This window comes from Colletotrichum orchidophilum, assembly GCF_001831195.1.
Source record: "Colletotrichum orchidophilum strain IMI 309357 chromosome Unknown Scaffold_57.1, whole genome shotgun sequence".
NCBI classification, from domain to species: Eukaryota; Fungi; Ascomycota; class Sordariomycetes; order Glomerellales; family Glomerellaceae; genus Colletotrichum; species Colletotrichum orchidophilum.
Window position 1 is genome coordinate 180,010 of NW_019173013.1, and position 15,280 is coordinate 195,289.

Sequence of the window (15,280 nt, forward strand, 5' to 3'; positions counted from 1 at the left end):
GAGAGAGAGGATGATGATCGGCCTTGTGCAGAACACAGTAACAATGCAGTCGGCAGACAGAAGGAAAGCCGCTAAGCCACGCCGGGTACTCCACCGCGGCACCACGGTTTGAGGCTCCGTCGACTGAACCACCATCGCGAAGACCTTCTCTCACCGTCAACTCATACACGGGCTTCCTTTCACCAGACTCAAGTGAGAACGGAATTCCTGTCAACGTCTCATCCGCTCAATCCTTCCTTGCCCTACGATTCTCGTGCGCCTCTAATATCTGGTACGGTCCGCCCGTCAATGCGCACGAAACAAGCCCAATGCTGGCTGAGCCGCGCACCACACACGCCAGGCCTGCCAATTCTCTCGTCTTCATCCGAATTATTGAAACAGCGTCACTCTCCCTTTTCTCCTTCAAAACCCTGAGTTTGCCCAACTTTCCCAGCGCGGGACAGCACGTCCAATCCTTGGCTTGAATATTCTCGTCGCTGCCCGTCCAATGCCCGTTCCCCAATTCCCCCTGTCGCAGATCTAAACGAGTCGACAAACAGAGCCCCAAGCTCTCGGGTGTGAGTTGCTTGACAAAGTTGGGACATGCATCACTCCCCATTCCACCATGTGGTGGTGCCCGCGGTACATTAACCGGCATTGCTTCCCCGGCCACCAACTTTGTCGCACCCGCAGCCTTCTTACTGCCTTGCGCTTTGCCTTACCAGAATGTCCGTTTCTATTTTCTGCATCTTCCTCTGCAAGGAGCAAATCAGGCTCCAAAGCCTAGACCTGGCCAACTTTTCAAGGCTTGTGTGATTACTTTGGGGGCGACAAAGGTCCAGTTGACAATCTCGCCTACTGGATTCCTCCGAGGAACCTTACGGGACAGGGGAATCTTGTTCCTTTTCTCGATTCTGTGTTTAACACCTCCCGGGAAGAGCCCCATTTCTTTGGTTTTCGTATACATTACGAAAGGAGTCCTTCATTTTGTAATGTTGAACACCCCCTGGTTTCTGGGGTAACATGGAAAGGCGGTCGACGAATTGACACCTGCAATCCATTGCCCACTGCTCAGTGAATCCCTAGGTGACAGAGAGTCATGTACGAACATGACCCTCCACTTGGGTGGCTCTTGTGGCATTTGCTTGGCACCAGAGGCGGGCTTTTGCGCTGCTGCAGTGTAGCGTGTGCCCCTGGCTGAACACTATTGTTTTCTACCAATTATTCCCATCTTCTTCGGATGATTTATTTAGCTTTCCCGATGTCATCGTTGCCGACAACTTGACCAATGTTGCTCCATTTATTTCACATTGATTAATTGATGTCTATCAATTGGGGCCCGACGCACTACTTAGTCTGTTGCTACATATTCCCGACGGGCTCGAAGCATGACCAATATCTACGAGCCGTGCCAGCTGCCTCAATAACTCAATGTCTTGCTTGTCTTCTCAGCCGAGGCTGTTCAATGGTATTCTATCTAAAATCCACTCTGTCATTCGGCCACGAAGACCATCGTGGCATCACGTGGGACCAGCGGGCAACCGGAGATCTTGTGGGCTTTTTCTTTTCGAATCCACTCCAGGTACCAGGAAGAAGTCCGCACGCGAAATATAATCTGCGCGGAAAGCCGGAAGCTACCACTTCGAACCACCCACGCAGGACATTCTGAAACTACGGTACCTCGGAGGCGCCCAAGGCGCCGAGCATGTACCCAACTTGGCTCTTCGGCGCCGAGCTGCTAAGAAAGCGTCGTGAGTCCAGGCAGCATTTGAGGAAGACGAGGCAGACTTTCTTGCAGATACAAAGGCCAAGGCTGAATCCCGATATTTTTCGGCTACGGATTGCCGTCAACAATGACGATGGCTACGCGTTTTGGATACTTTTTTCGCCAAAAAGGAGTTTGTCGCTGCTACGCCAGCGAAGTTTTTATCAAGAATGCTCCCCCAAGGTCACAACCAACTAATAGTATGTTCTATAATTCGCCTAAAACGGATGAACGGGGCCCGCGGGTTTGTTTGATTGCCGTCAAAGTAGTTTGATGCGGGTAACCTCCGCCAGCTTTGCCGCTGTGGCCTGTCAAATCGCACAATTCTTGTGATTTTACGTTGTCGAATGTTTTGAGTCTGGCGAGCCAACTGTGTCCTTCATGGAGTAATATAGCTCAATCATTTGCATCCTAATACGAGATATATCACGTGGCCAACGTCTGTACAAAAGAATACAAGTATTGGCGCTGGATAGTCTTGCCGAAAGAACCTTCGAACGTTTTCCAGAGTACCTTGCACTAGACGTTACCCTTGCTTTACACATCTGGATTCCTCAACTTATCTACCATGTATAGGAACGAGATAATCCGGGGCTAACACCTGACGTCAATTGCAATTGTGAGAGCCCCCGATTCTACTTCAGGTGAGATGCAGGGCCTCTGTAGCGTTGCTACAGGCAACATTGACGCAGCTCTTACTCGTCTTTCTGAAGGCGGGAATGGTTGATAACATCGCGTGCCAAATTGCTGAATGGCAGTCATGGGCCGGGCAGGTGGGTGACCCAAGGATTGATACACATTACCTATTATTAACGAGCTCATGAGAGCTGGTGTCTATGAACATGTTCAAATCCTAATACTGCACAACTTGAGACGTCTCTCATTTGTGGTAATCTAGTTTAAAGGCAAAACAGCTAGGTATCAAAGCACGAGCTGAGGGGTACGAGAGAATGGCTGTTGTAAAGCATGGCAATATATATTACATCTTTATCGCCCACTTGCCGGAATGTAAGCTGAAGGTGAGTGTAGTTCTTCTCATTGATAGGACTTGGCCTTAGTCCCCCTATGTTATACACGAAGCTCCCGGCGCAGGTTTCGCTTCTCAAAAATACATCCGAATGTTCCTGTATCCCAAGCTTTGCGCAAGCTTGCGACGCTATGCCGATAACCGCCCATCCATATCCCTGTCTCGCCCCGAGATACTGTTCCGTGGTGGCATATGCAACAGAGAGCAAAACCAGCCTACCGAAGGCTAGCTCGCTCTGTCGATACGCTCTCCGTCTCTGTGTCGTATCCGGGCACCCTCTGTTGACCTCATCAACATCTCATCAGGCTTTCCCTATTTAGGGTCTCTTTTCCATTGCCGACTTAGAACATGCCGCCTCCCATACCGCCACCGCCGCCTCTCTTTTGGCTCTCGTTCTGCATCACCTCCGACGCCTTCATGTGCGCCTCGAAGAACTTGGCGGCGCAGCGGTCGAGACAGACGGACTCGCCCTTGTTGAGGTCGCCCTCGCGGTAGTCGGGGAGGCACTTGGTTTGGCAGATTTTGGTCAAGCTATAATGACGCATGTCAGCATAGCTGTGTCTTGATAGATTAAGTCCCCCTTCTTTCCTCAAGTTTGTTCTCTATCCGCCAGCTCGTTTTGGGTTGGGTTTGGCCCTCGAAAGGGTTTTTGAAGCAAGAATTCGGCGTGATGGTGACGTACCGGTTGTGCATATCGGCCAGCAGACGCATCTCCTGCTCAGCCATGGCAATCTTCTCGTCCGAAGACAGCTTGGGGCGGCCCATTCCAAAGAAAGACATATTGGCGGTTGTGGTGTTTCTAGTTTTTCTGGAGAAATCCGAGAGAGCGAAGTGATGATAGTTCGATAGCGAAGCTAGTGGGATGCGGCGGCAAAGGGGACGATTATTGACTTGGGGATAGCTAGATTGCTTGACGTCGCAGAGTCGAGATTTTACGAAGAGCTCCTTTGCCTTATCTTATCGTGTGTCAGCTACCACCTACCTTAAGGTACCTTACCTTACCTTATGCGCGCCGCAGCCCAGTTCAGCTCGCCTGAGGTGAACAGGGAGTTGACCCCCGCTTGGAACCTTTGCTGTCCAATCATCGCTAAGTTGTTAGACCCTTTTCTCGGGCCGGCTTGTCCCGCGCTGCTTAATCGATAACGTCAAGGACCCGTTCCTGCAACGATAAAACTGCGCCGTCGCAAAATTTCTCTGCACAGCGACCTTAACATTGTTTTTGTCCACAGCAAGAAGAGCCAGAATCTTCTTGGGCAACTATGGTGGTAAGTCTCAGCTTCGCTATGCATTTTTTTCTTTCTTTCTCTCTCCCTCATATGATGATTGCAAGCAATTCAGAACCGCTGCGACTTACACAGCTCTTTTGTTGTGGTTGATTTAAACCGCCTATTATCTGACATCCTACATTTATTACCCTGTTTCCTGCCTCACAGCACATTGTTCTTGGAAGAACAACGAAACTAATAGGAAGCAAACAGACGCGATGGCTTTGATTCAGAGTCTACGGCTTTTGCGGCCGGCAACACGCACACCAGTCGCCAGACTAGCTCAGTCCTTCCACGTCGGGCGACCAAGCGGCGCCAGTGTTCAGGATGGGGCCGGGGGAAAGAGGCAAAAGAAGGATAGGGTAGCACCAGAGGCAGAGCAGCATCAGCAGGACAAGTCTGTGCAGAGTGAAGAAGTTAGGATATCAGAGTTCAAAAAGATGCGCCTCCAGGCGCTGGAGGAGGTGCGCGAGAGGGGTGTGATTAAGGAGACGCATCCGCGGCTGGTCCATCGCAAGAAGCCCATGTCGGTCCCTGCCTTTAGGAAGATTTGGAAAGATGCGAAGCTAGATGACCCCAGCAACGCCGAGGTCGTCACCTTGTATGGTACGCAGAATGAAATACAAGTCGTCGTTCCACAAGGGCAGCAGCAACAGCAGCAGCTTGTGGCCGGCGGCGTCCCTAACCACCATCACCATCGGCCCTTCGCTGACAGGCCACAGGCCGCGTCCAATCTGTTCGTCTGCACGGGAACAAGCTCGTCTTCGTCACCATTGTCAATGAGTTCGAAAAGATCCAGGGCATGATCAACTATCGCAACCTCGGCAGCGTCCCTGACATGAACATTGATACCTTTAAGCTCTTTGCCCGACTGATCGAGAAGGGCGACCACATCTGTAAGCCCTGTGTGCTGCTACTACTTCAGCTGGGTGACATGATGCTAAGACTAATAATGCAGCCATCACCGGCAAGCCCACGCGCACAAGCACCGGCGAGCTTACACTCCAGGCCATCGTCCTTCCGGAGCTGCTATCCCCCGCGATGGAGCAGATCCCTCAGACACTGACGGACCCGGCGACCAAGGCCCAGAAACGCCATGTCGACATGATGGTCAACCCCGAAGTCGCCGACGTACTGCGGATGCGGTCCCACATCACAAAGTACATGCGCGACTACTTCCACGACCAGTCCTTCCTCGAGTTCCAGACGCCCATCCTCGCTGAGAACGCCGGCGGCGCCGTCGCCCGCTCCTTCACCACCCAGGCCACCGAGTTCCCCTCCAAGGAGCTCTCCCTCCGTATCGCGCCCGAGCTCTGGCTCAAGCGCCTCGTTGTTGGCGGCGTCCACAAGGTCTTTGAGATCGGCCCAGCCTTCCGCAACGAAGGGATCGACGGCACACACAACCCCGAGTTCACAATGTGCGAGTTCTACAGCGCCTACACCAATCTCCCCGAGCTCATCGACCGCACCGAGGAGCTCCTCGCCGGCCTGGCGCGCCACTGCCAGGAGCTCATCGACACCAAGCTCACCTCGCTGCAGCCCATCGACCAGTCCAAGTTCGCCCGCCCCTTCCGCCAGCTCGAGTTCGTGCCGGCCCTCGAGGAGGCCCTCGGCTTCCGCCTCCCCAAGCTGACCGGCACGGACGCCTACTCGGAGCTCGTCGCCGTACTGGCCCTCAGCCAGATTGAGGTTCCCGGTGGCATCCCGCCCACCATGCCCAAGCTCCTCGACCGCCTGGCGGCCGTCTACCTCGAGCCCAAATCCTTCGAAGGGCCCCTCTTTATCACACACCACCCGACCTGCATGTCCCCGCTCGCAAAGAGCTTCGTCTGCCCCAAGACGATGCAGCTCGTGTCGGCGCGGACGGAGCTCTTCGTCAACGGCCGCGAGCTGGCCAACATGTATGAGGAGGAGAACGACCCGGCCGCGCAGGCGCGCAAGCTCGCGGAGCACCGCTTCTTTGGCACCGGCAAGGACGCCGCGCCGCTCGAGGCGGACGATCCGCACCCGCTGCGGGACGCGCCGCTCGACAAGAGCTACATTCGGGCGCTCGAGGCCGGCTTGCCGCCCACGGGCGGCTGGGGTTGCGGTGTCGAGAGGCTCGTGATGCTGTTCTCTGGCGCCAGTCGGATCAGCGATTGTTTGAGCTTTGGCACGTTGAGGAATGTGGTTGGGTTATCGGCTGAGGCGCCACAGAACCGCTCGGAGTCTTCTTGAGCGGCACACATCCCTCTCTCTCACCTCGCCGCTTGGTTTGTCGATCAAGGTCATTTATTTGCATTGGCTTTGTAATGTCAGATGGAGTTGGGACGCATGGGTAGCGTGTAATAATTTTGTACATTATCGGAGACTCATAGATGCATCACACTGTAGAACAAGACCGGCTCGGTATCCTAGAGAGTATCGGGCACTTTCTTCACGCGGTAGATTACCGTGCATATCACAAGACCATGAGACTGAATGGCCATTACTGCTATGAAGTGCCTGAACCAATTAAGCCTACTCCTCGAGAACGATAGAGTAGAGTTTGGCAGCAACAAACCGAATTAAAAAACCAGAAAGAGCAAAACCAACTGAACCGTCTGAGCAAAACCAAACCAGGCAACTGTCGAATCAATATCCCTTTCTCTCGTTTGCCATAGCGTGGTGTATAGAGAGGAAATTCTCTCCTTCTGCCTCCACTCTGGTGGAGGTGCATGGCACCGAGTTCGCGATAGACAGCGGTCATTGCCGTCTAATAGTGTGTTGCGAAGCAACGCAGAAAATCCTCCCTCATATCTTTCCAGTCCATCTTGCAAAGTGCAACCAATGTCTTCCACATTTCAAGTCCGATATCATCTTGTCATGCTCCGCAGGAGGGAGATGCCGAGAAGTTTCTTGTTAAGAAATGTTGTCGGAATACCGTCTGTTGTTTCTGTAAATCCTGACTGTTCGTGCCAGTCTACCAATGGTAATAATGTTTGGTAGGGATGCCGTCTATTTATGCATTCCAGGAATGCGGCAAGTCAATGTAGTAGAGTCTGTCCTGTAGAGCTCTCGAGAGCTCTCACCAGAAGCCGGCTGGCTTGGGCGGTTCGTCTCCGGCGGCCAGCGCCGCCTCTTGGTGCGCGGCTAAGCCAGCGTCCTTGAAGTAGTTCTTCCAGATCACATGCTCCCAGCTCTGGCTGCGAATTCTGGCCATGTTCTGGACTCCCAGATCCGCGTAGAGTGTCTGCTGGGTCAGGGTCGGGTGATCAAGGTAAATCCCGCACAGTTGGCTGCCCTTCTCATCGGCATCGAAAACTGCAGCCTGTCCCGAGGCGCCGAGGATGTCGAAATTTCTATCCGGATCGATGAGGTCCTGGACCTTAGGGAGCTTTCGGTAGTGAACAATAGCCTCGGCACGACAGATGCTCTCGAGATACGGAGGAGCGATGAAAGGGTTGCGGTGAGGAGGGGCCAAGACCTCCAGGAGCTCCTTGTCGGTAGGCGCGGTCTTCTCCCTAGTATCTTTTGGCGAGCTGAGGAAGTGGTCCATCATTGTCCTCTTATCATGGAGTCGGTGATGATTCTCTCCATCGAGTTCGAGTCGGAGGTCGCAGATGCGACAGACGCGATGTCCTGCTGCGCGAAGCTTCATCTCGCTCCGAAACAGGATCGCGAGCATCTCACATCCGCAACGGCAGCATTCGTATTTGTCGTTGAAGTACATCGCTCGCAGATGCTTCTCCATTCTCTTCCTCTCCTTGGTACCCAGGAGCATACTGAGGAGGACCTGGTCTTCAAGGGACTCGGCGATGCCAGGGAGGATGTTATCGGTCTCGGAACTCTTTGCCTTGTCGAGCCATGAGTGCACGTGATGCAGGAAGACTGCGATTTCGCCGGGCACCATTGGCACCAGATCGAGAAACTTGCGGAAAGCTTGACCCTCGGACACGAGGTCAATTCCCAGGGGGATGGCCTTCATGATTGCCCAGAAGACCGTGATGAGGAGACTGGTCTCGACGTTGGTGCTGAGAGGATCCCAAGAAACAATATGGGTGCCTGTGCGGTTGTATAGGGGACCAATGTAAGATCGGGGGTAGAATTGGAGACTCTTCCACTTCTTACCCGTCTCCTTGGAGCGTCGATAGAGTATGTCGAGAAGTGGATTGACGTCGGCGACGTGGAGGAGCTCACACTTGACAATTCCCAAGGCCTCAAGTACAGGGCATGCCGAGAGGACCAACTCGACCATCCGGAGGTCCATCATGGGAACCTCATGCAGCTGAAGAGCTCTGAGTGCGCCGCCATACTGGCAGAGAGACCTCACTGTTCTTCTGTTAGCTTCACGAAACACCATGAGCATGCGTTGAAGGACTCACACATGGGAATATTGTAATTCATCTCTCTCAGGTAGGTGTCTCTGACGGCATTTGTGTCAGTAGGAGACAAGCCTATCTCCTCATGACGACATCTCCAGCTCTCCTCAACCGCGTTGAGTAGTTTGTCCGCCATGAGGAATGGAATGAAGGCCATGTAGATTTGGTGGTTGGTGGTCCTGTTTTGTTCCGCAAGCTCGTTCAGTTTCTCACGCTCTACAATGCTGGCCCAAGCGGTGGGAAAACCTTTGATGCTGGTTTCAACGTTTGGGTCTTTGCCTCGAACGAAAAGATTGCGGCCGATGCCACCGATGCCAATTGTTGCACGTTGGGCCTCGTCCATGCACTTCAGCTGAGACGGAAGCCAGTCGCAGTCCTGGTAACTGCCCGAGGGCAGATTGAATCTGGACTATGACGGTGTAAGCTTTATGTAGGTAAGATTGTTTTGAAGGTTTGCTCACCACGTAGATCGCAACGGCATCAGAGCATCCCTTCGAGGTCGAGGCCAAATTTCCGACGCTTGGGGTGTGGACCAGCCACAAATGGGCAATGATCTCGCGGCCGACAGGAATCATCTTCAAGAGCCTTTCGAGAGCAGTGTTGGTCTTCTCTGCCTTGATATCGCTTGGCTTGTCAGAACCTGCTCTGGAAGTCGACTGATCAGATTGATGTGGAAGAACTCTGGCGCCGGTGAGGTATCCTTGCCGAAGTTTGTTCCAGAAGGCAATGCTTGGGGGTTGATTCGAGGGAAGATGAGTTAAAAAGCCATTGGGACCGGCCAGTAGCTTTGTGACAAGCTTCACCTGGTGCTGGCTCTGTTCCTCCAAAGTACGGCCGACAACTGCATGGAGTTTTCCGTCTGCGGGAACCATGAGCTCCATCTTGCTGGAACGGTAAGACCGAAAGGGCGCCATTGTGTTGTATTTAGGGCTTATCCTTGGTAACTCAAGGAAAGCGTTTAGGGATTGCGTACGCCTTTCTCCACTCCGGCCAAGTTGATACAAGCCGAAGTAGAGAGCGATAATGGTGAATAGGAAGACACGTTACCAATTGGAAAGAATAAAGAAGGTAGTAAGAAGTAAGAAGTGGAACAAGGCTATGAAAGCGAGGTCCAGGTGGCTTCAGGCTTCCAATGAGTGTTGTGTAGGGAAGATGGAGATTGTAGATGTAGAAGTTGAGTAAGAGCAACTGCTACTAATTTGCTTTAGAAATAAAAGCGAGAGCGGGAAAGGTTGTGAAGGTAACGGAGGTAGGAGGTATAAGGAATCAACAAAAGGTGAAGTTGACCAAAGGTGAAGTTGACCAAAGGTAGAGTGAACCAAAAGTAGACAATACCGAAAGCTGCAGAAACCAGAATGGAAGGCAGCTCAAATGGCTCTTTCCTTTCTCTTCTTTTGTTATCTTTTGTTACCCTGCTCAGGCTTAGTCTGCTGTTTGCTGGTGGTGCTGTCAGGTGACAGGGTCGTGGGAGTTTTGGCTGGTTGGATGGACTTCACCATGAGGATGAAAAATGGAACGTGCAGGGTGATCACGCTACGGAGGTGAGAGCTTTCAGAGCTCATAAAAGACCATTGATGTGGTAGAAAGCTGGATACAAGCCGCAAAGGTTCATGCTATCATTTGCAAGCTCTGTCAGCTTGCTGCTGAGGTTCAGTTGTAACGGTACAGTTCAAGGTTCAGTTGACAAGCTGAGAAGTATGATGGTACTTTTCCCACGAGGAAGGAGCTATTTCAGCACTTCAGTGAAAGTGAGATATCTACTAATACGACAGTAAAATACATTATGAAGCGATTTTGCTATCCTGTTCGGTATCCTGGTCGGATTTCAGAGGCAAGGATGATCTCGACATTGACGGTGATGATAGTATGTGATATTGCATGTTACTTGGAGGACCCAATGTTGATAGGGCTCAGCTTATGGCTGGTCTTGGAGACAGAACCTGAAAGAATATAGTCTGTATGAGCAGGGACATCAATCCCACCTTCCTCGATCAATCCAGGCTGTAGTGCGGATGTCCACGCCCTTCCAGTTCTCGAACCTTTGGGCCCAGCCAAAATGAGTCCGTTGAGGGTCTGCTCTATTCATAAACTTCACGACTTCTCACATGTTCTCACGAACTCTTATGATTCCTCTGGGTTTGAAAGGAGCAGATCTCTAATTCCCATCTTTGATCAGAGGGCCAAATTGTGTTAATGCCTCTCAAGCTTGTTCATCACAAGAGACAAGCCCCTTTAACCAGAATCTTCGTCTCAGCTCGTGCTAGGCCAGGCTCCAATTATAGCGTTCGAGATAGCGACGTGTTTATTTTGCCTTAGCACCTTCAGAGCCAGACCAACCTATTTAGCTGACACTTTCTTTCCATAGCTACATTAGTACGTGGCGTGGTGCTTCGTGTCAACGTATGCCTCAAGAAGTGTCTTTCTGAGAGGCAGTTATCTAAAAAGTGGACTCTTGAATTACTATGAGCTCAAAAAAGGTATATACTGCAGCCATGTTTCAGCTGCTTTTTAATTTCCGTTGTACGCAGGTTCTTTGCTCAAGCTGGCTGTTTGAACATGTCGCTCTTGGTTCTTGTTCCGCGTGTGACCTCGGGATACCAACTAGCAGCAGGAGCAGCAGCCTTGAACAATAACTTCCAGAAAGAGTGGCCTAGAAGATTGGAATTAGGCCATGAGTTGCAGATTCTAGGAGCTGCAGCATCAGTCATTTCTGTTGGGTGATGTCACGGCGGTGCTTTGAGCAGCATATCAAGCTCGATGTTTGGGTATAGCCGACGAAATCAACCGCGCTATGCTCTCTGAAGTTATGTCTCCGGTTGTTGCGAGATATGTTCTTTATTTCCCGATGCAACTAGAAACTTGTCCTTACTTAGTCCATACACGAAGCAGAAGTTACCCAGTGGTTACCAATGGTATAAGTAATCCATAGGATACTGATATTCCAGCAGGATATTAAGAGCACTACTAGACACATCTCTGCTGTATCTAGCGACGAACTCCTCTTCCATCATGATACTGTGAGTATAGGGAGCAAATCATCACGAGACGACTGGACCAGACTCTTAAAAAGCTTGCTGAAGCGCTTCTAGAAGGATTTCACGCAAGCAGCCCTCTTGGTTTTTTAGCATGCAAGAGTGTAGACACTAGACCAGGTTAGATGTCGTTAGCTATGATCACGTGCCTGGCCTCTGCGACTAGTCGGAATACTAGCGAGCCTTTTGCATTATCGAGAGTCAACCCGAGACTGATGTTTGGAAATAAGACATGATAGCAAACAAAGTTTCGAGTCGATTCAAAACCGAGGGGTGGTCCGACAAGACGACGTGAGACTCGGGTACCGTAGAGCTGCAAGGAACTCCGCAGAGCTCCCCTCGAAAGTCAAACTCAGCCGACGTAAAGCCTATGACATGCAACATAAACCTCCACGGACGAGGAACCTCAGAAGCCACAAAGCATGTCCTTTGCAAGTCTGCCTCAAAAGTGGCTTGACACTTTGCACATGCGGTGTGATAAGAGCTACATTCCCTATTGGAAGTACAGCATGAATCATCAGCCAGAACATCTCACAGATGACGCCAAAAATGGCCCCTAGGCTGGTTGGCACGGTTGGGTGCGTCTAGGGAGTCGCGGCACCGGCGGTGATAACGGCATAGAGACTTCACTCAAAATTGTGGCACGGCTGACGTCGAGGAGTCGAGCAATGCGACCTGCGCGACCCTCCGATTGCTTGATGGCGGGCACTTGACTCGTCGTGGTGCGAGACATGCAATGGTGCGCGGGGATCTAGAACGTGGTGAGGGGAGACAGCCGAGAAACCAAATGCATCATGTGCATGCCAACGGCGGGGCTTGCATGAACGTTTTTTCTGTGTGCCGGGCTTTGCCAGCCGTGGTGTGTAGACAATCAGGATCAACACATGAATGGTGGTGTACAAACCACACAACCCGAGGCGGGCCAGTGTCGGAGACCGTCACCGCAAGTTCGTGTGGATGAAGGAGACCGAAAATCAGGCCCAATGCGGCCAACGGCAAAATCAGGAATGCGGAAACTCTGGGCATCGATACTCCCATTGACTACCTCATTTATCGTCGACAATGGTAAATAACCGGGCCTAACGGACATCAGATTGTTATCCTCAATTCGATTTTGCCCCTCAATTGTGACCGGAACCCTGACCGACGACAAGCCATCTCAGCTTGGGGAAACGAAGAGGTTCGGGCACAGGAGCTCTAATAGACCTGGGTCACCTTGCCAGTAAGCTGAGCTAACTTATCTCAAATGCCTCCTCGGGCTGAATCTGGCGGCCTCATCGCTTTACTGCGGCGGAATGCCTGCCCTTCTGCGTGTGTCTCAATCAAGCCCCCCCCACCTGCATCAAACGAGAGACGGGTTTGTTTCACCTGCGGGCTTCGTGGATCAGCAAGCAACAGCTGAGCTGGCTGAGCTGGCGAAGGGCGTCCGATAATGCGCCTGAGTGGCCGGATTCCAGCGTTGAAGTGGTGTGCTTGCTAATATCGCACACACCAGAGAGAGCATCACTGTCGGCCATCCGATCGAGCTCCGACGAACTGCGCAGTCGTGGTAACTAAATGCGTGGCCTGACGCGGGAGGGGAGTTAATATACTCCGACCAGTCCCGTTTGCAAGGCCCCCGTGGATCCGCAGTCCGGGACAGCGCTGTCAAAGCTGAATCTGATTCTCGGGTGATCAACGTCGCAAGAGTTAAAACCGCGGGGAGATGTGTGAATTCTCAAGATTCCTCATTGCAAACGGGCGGGACGTAAGTCCGAGGCCGGGCGAGCCGGGCGAGCCGGTGTAGGATATCTAAATCGTTGGCATCTTCCAATACGCAGTTATGTCGGCCAGTAAGATCATTAGAGATCCAGGAAGCGTGAGCTGTGGATGCCGTGTTGCGGTGGTGGTTGCAGTCTTCCGTGGTGTGTCAATGTTTCACTCCCCAAAGCCGTTGTAAGCTACCCCCAGCCCGTCTGTCTCAGATGTTAGACGATGGCATGAGCGGGCCATCAAACCAGCGGCAGAGGCATATCTAGATGCCAGATATCGAGTGCTTGCTCACATGTAGATACCTTGTTCTAGTTATTGTATGCCAGAGTCTTGTGCCCTTGACAATCTGTACAGCTGTGCGGAGTGTATCATGCCGCCGAACGTGTGTGACTGACGTTTGCTGGCTGTGGCAACATGGGTTTACAAGATGACAGATGACGCAGAATGGCCGGACCGAGGACGGCATTTCAAACGGTCATCTCCACTGCGTGAAAAGGAAATAAAGTACGTACGATCATGCGCATACGCAACAAAGGCATGGGGGGAATGATCTGCCGCATATTCTTTGGGCCACTGCCAACACAGCCCCAAGTATCCGTACAGGAGGCGGAAAGAATAAGCCAGGGATAGGAAATCAGTCGACGGATCCATCCGGGTTGGTCGTCACGGTGCTGGGTGGCCGTGGGCGAGTTTGCCTTCCTTGGACCGGGGTCGAGGCATATGGAAGACGCACGAGAATAGATTCTAGAGAAGACCTGTTGTGATCCGTCGCCGTGGGCTAAGAAGGCGCCATCTACTTGGTGCTTGCCTTGGCCCAGAACATATGGCAAGAACGAGGGTGGGATGATGTATCCGTCCCTGCCTTACGTCCTTCGCGACGAAAACCCGGCAGATTCCTTCCCTGGCGGCCGTTCATTTGCCTACCCATTGTGCGGTGTGCTTGCCTTCACCGTGGCAGTCAATACTTCCCCTGTCTTATGTAATGCACTTGCCAGTGAACATGGACGTCAATCACGATCCTCACCTAAGGCGGCGAGGTGCAAGATCATCATCGACAACTCACAAGGCCCAAACCCTCTATCTCGAGCCGTCGACACACATAAACCACCTCGGGTATTTGATTCGACGACGCCCATCTTCGAGCTTCCCTCTAGGATTCACGCTAGGCAATCCGACACGATACCATCCCTCATCGACGCCATTCCTAGCCAGGCCACCCAGAACCTTTTACCTTCCATGCCCCTCCGCCTCCGGTCATGTGTATCTCTGAGACTGCAACCACAACCCCGGTTTAAACCAGGGCATTCGGCTGCCCGATGCTGCAGTTCGTCAATATAGATCAGGGAGACAGCGAGATTGGGAAGATGACGATGTCGCGATTCAGCCAAGCATGGCTGTAGTGTACGTGGTCTGATGAATGCACTCGCAGGCCGCCAAAGATTCCATCGTCCAACTCTGTTTCACCTTGGTCTAGATGGTGCCTTAGACTGCCAATTTGGAGTCTTAGGGGATCTGGGTAAACCTTGATCGCTATCGTCCTGATTGCCCAAAAACCCACTTGGGCGACAAGAAACCATCGCGTATCTTCAATTCGAGGGGCAATGAACGCCCGGCTCCGAGTCTCCGTCCCACAGCATTGAGCTGTTCTCCGGCTGCCGGGCCTCTCCCTGGAGCCGCTGCCAGTATGACTGGTTACTAAGGTACGTGGGGCCACATGGAAACCCGCTACAAGTGCGACTTGTCGACCTGGGAAGCAAAATCAAAGCAGATGGTTCAGGGATCATCTAACTGGGTTGCGGTGGACAGTCCTGAGAGAGGTACGCGCAGCCCGCACCTGACAGGGCTTGGTGGTGGGCATCTGACGGCATAAATCGATATTGATTCGGCTTTCATTTCATGGGCACCCTGGACATCGAATCGCAATCCACGGGTGGCCCCCTCATTCCAAGCCAACCTACTCCGTATTTCATGGAATTCCCAGTTGCCCAAGTCGTTTCCCAACCGGCAAACTGGTCGAAAAAGCGGTCGGCAACCTTGAGCAGACAGACTCGGTTGACCTCCCGATTGCCTTCCAGGCTTCCAACAACATCAGGCATGTCGATCAACTAGCTACTAGGACA

The 15,280-nt window shown here is 52.3% G+C and overlaps 5 protein-coding genes across 5 annotated transcripts; 2 read left to right on the forward strand and 3 right to left on the reverse strand.

Annotated features, from left to right (window-relative positions):
* Positions 1 to 68: 68 nt before the first annotated feature.
* Positions 69 to 464, forward strand: CORC01_07250 (uncharacterized protein; the record flags this gene model as incomplete). Its single annotated transcript, XM_022618887.1, has 1 exon — positions 69 to 464. A coding segment is annotated over one exon (396 nt), but the record flags the coding sequence as incomplete, so codon positions are not given.
* A 2,648-nt stretch (positions 465 to 3,112) lies between these two features.
* CORC01_07251 (Tim10/DDP family zinc finger) lies at positions 3,113 to 3,551 on the reverse strand (the record flags this gene model as incomplete). Its single annotated transcript, XM_022618888.1, has 2 exons — positions 3,113 to 3,302; positions 3,454 to 3,551. 2 exons carry the CDS (start codon positions 3,549 to 3,551, stop codon positions 3,113 to 3,115), a joined length of 288 nt encoding a protein of 95 aa, XP_022474622.1.
* Positions 3,552 to 3,975: 424 nt separating this feature from the next.
* On the forward strand, positions 3,976 to 6,253 carry CORC01_07252 (lysyl-tRNA synthetase; the record flags this gene model as incomplete). The annotated part of the gene is made up of 4 exons (XM_022618889.1): positions 3,976 to 4,036; positions 4,205 to 4,642; positions 4,759 to 4,932; positions 4,995 to 6,253. Coding segments are annotated over 4 exons (1,932 nt in total), but the record flags the coding sequence as incomplete, so codon positions are not given.
* Positions 6,254 to 7,082: 829 nt separating this feature from the next.
* Positions 7,083 to 9,290, reverse strand: CORC01_07253 (uncharacterized protein; the record flags this gene model as incomplete). Its single annotated transcript, XM_022618890.1, has 3 exons — positions 7,083 to 8,326; positions 8,380 to 8,785; positions 8,838 to 9,290. The coding sequence occupies 3 exons, from the start codon at positions 9,288 to 9,290 to the stop codon at positions 7,083 to 7,085; spliced, it is 2,103 nt and encodes a 700-aa protein (XP_022474624.1).
* Positions 9,291 to 14,499: 5,209 nt separating this feature from the next.
* Positions 14,500 to 14,733, reverse strand: CORC01_07254 (uncharacterized protein; the record flags this gene model as incomplete). The annotated part of the gene is made up of 1 exon (XM_022618891.1): positions 14,500 to 14,733. A coding segment is annotated over one exon (234 nt), but the record flags the coding sequence as incomplete, so codon positions are not given.
* Positions 14,734 to 15,280: the final 547 nt, after the last annotated feature.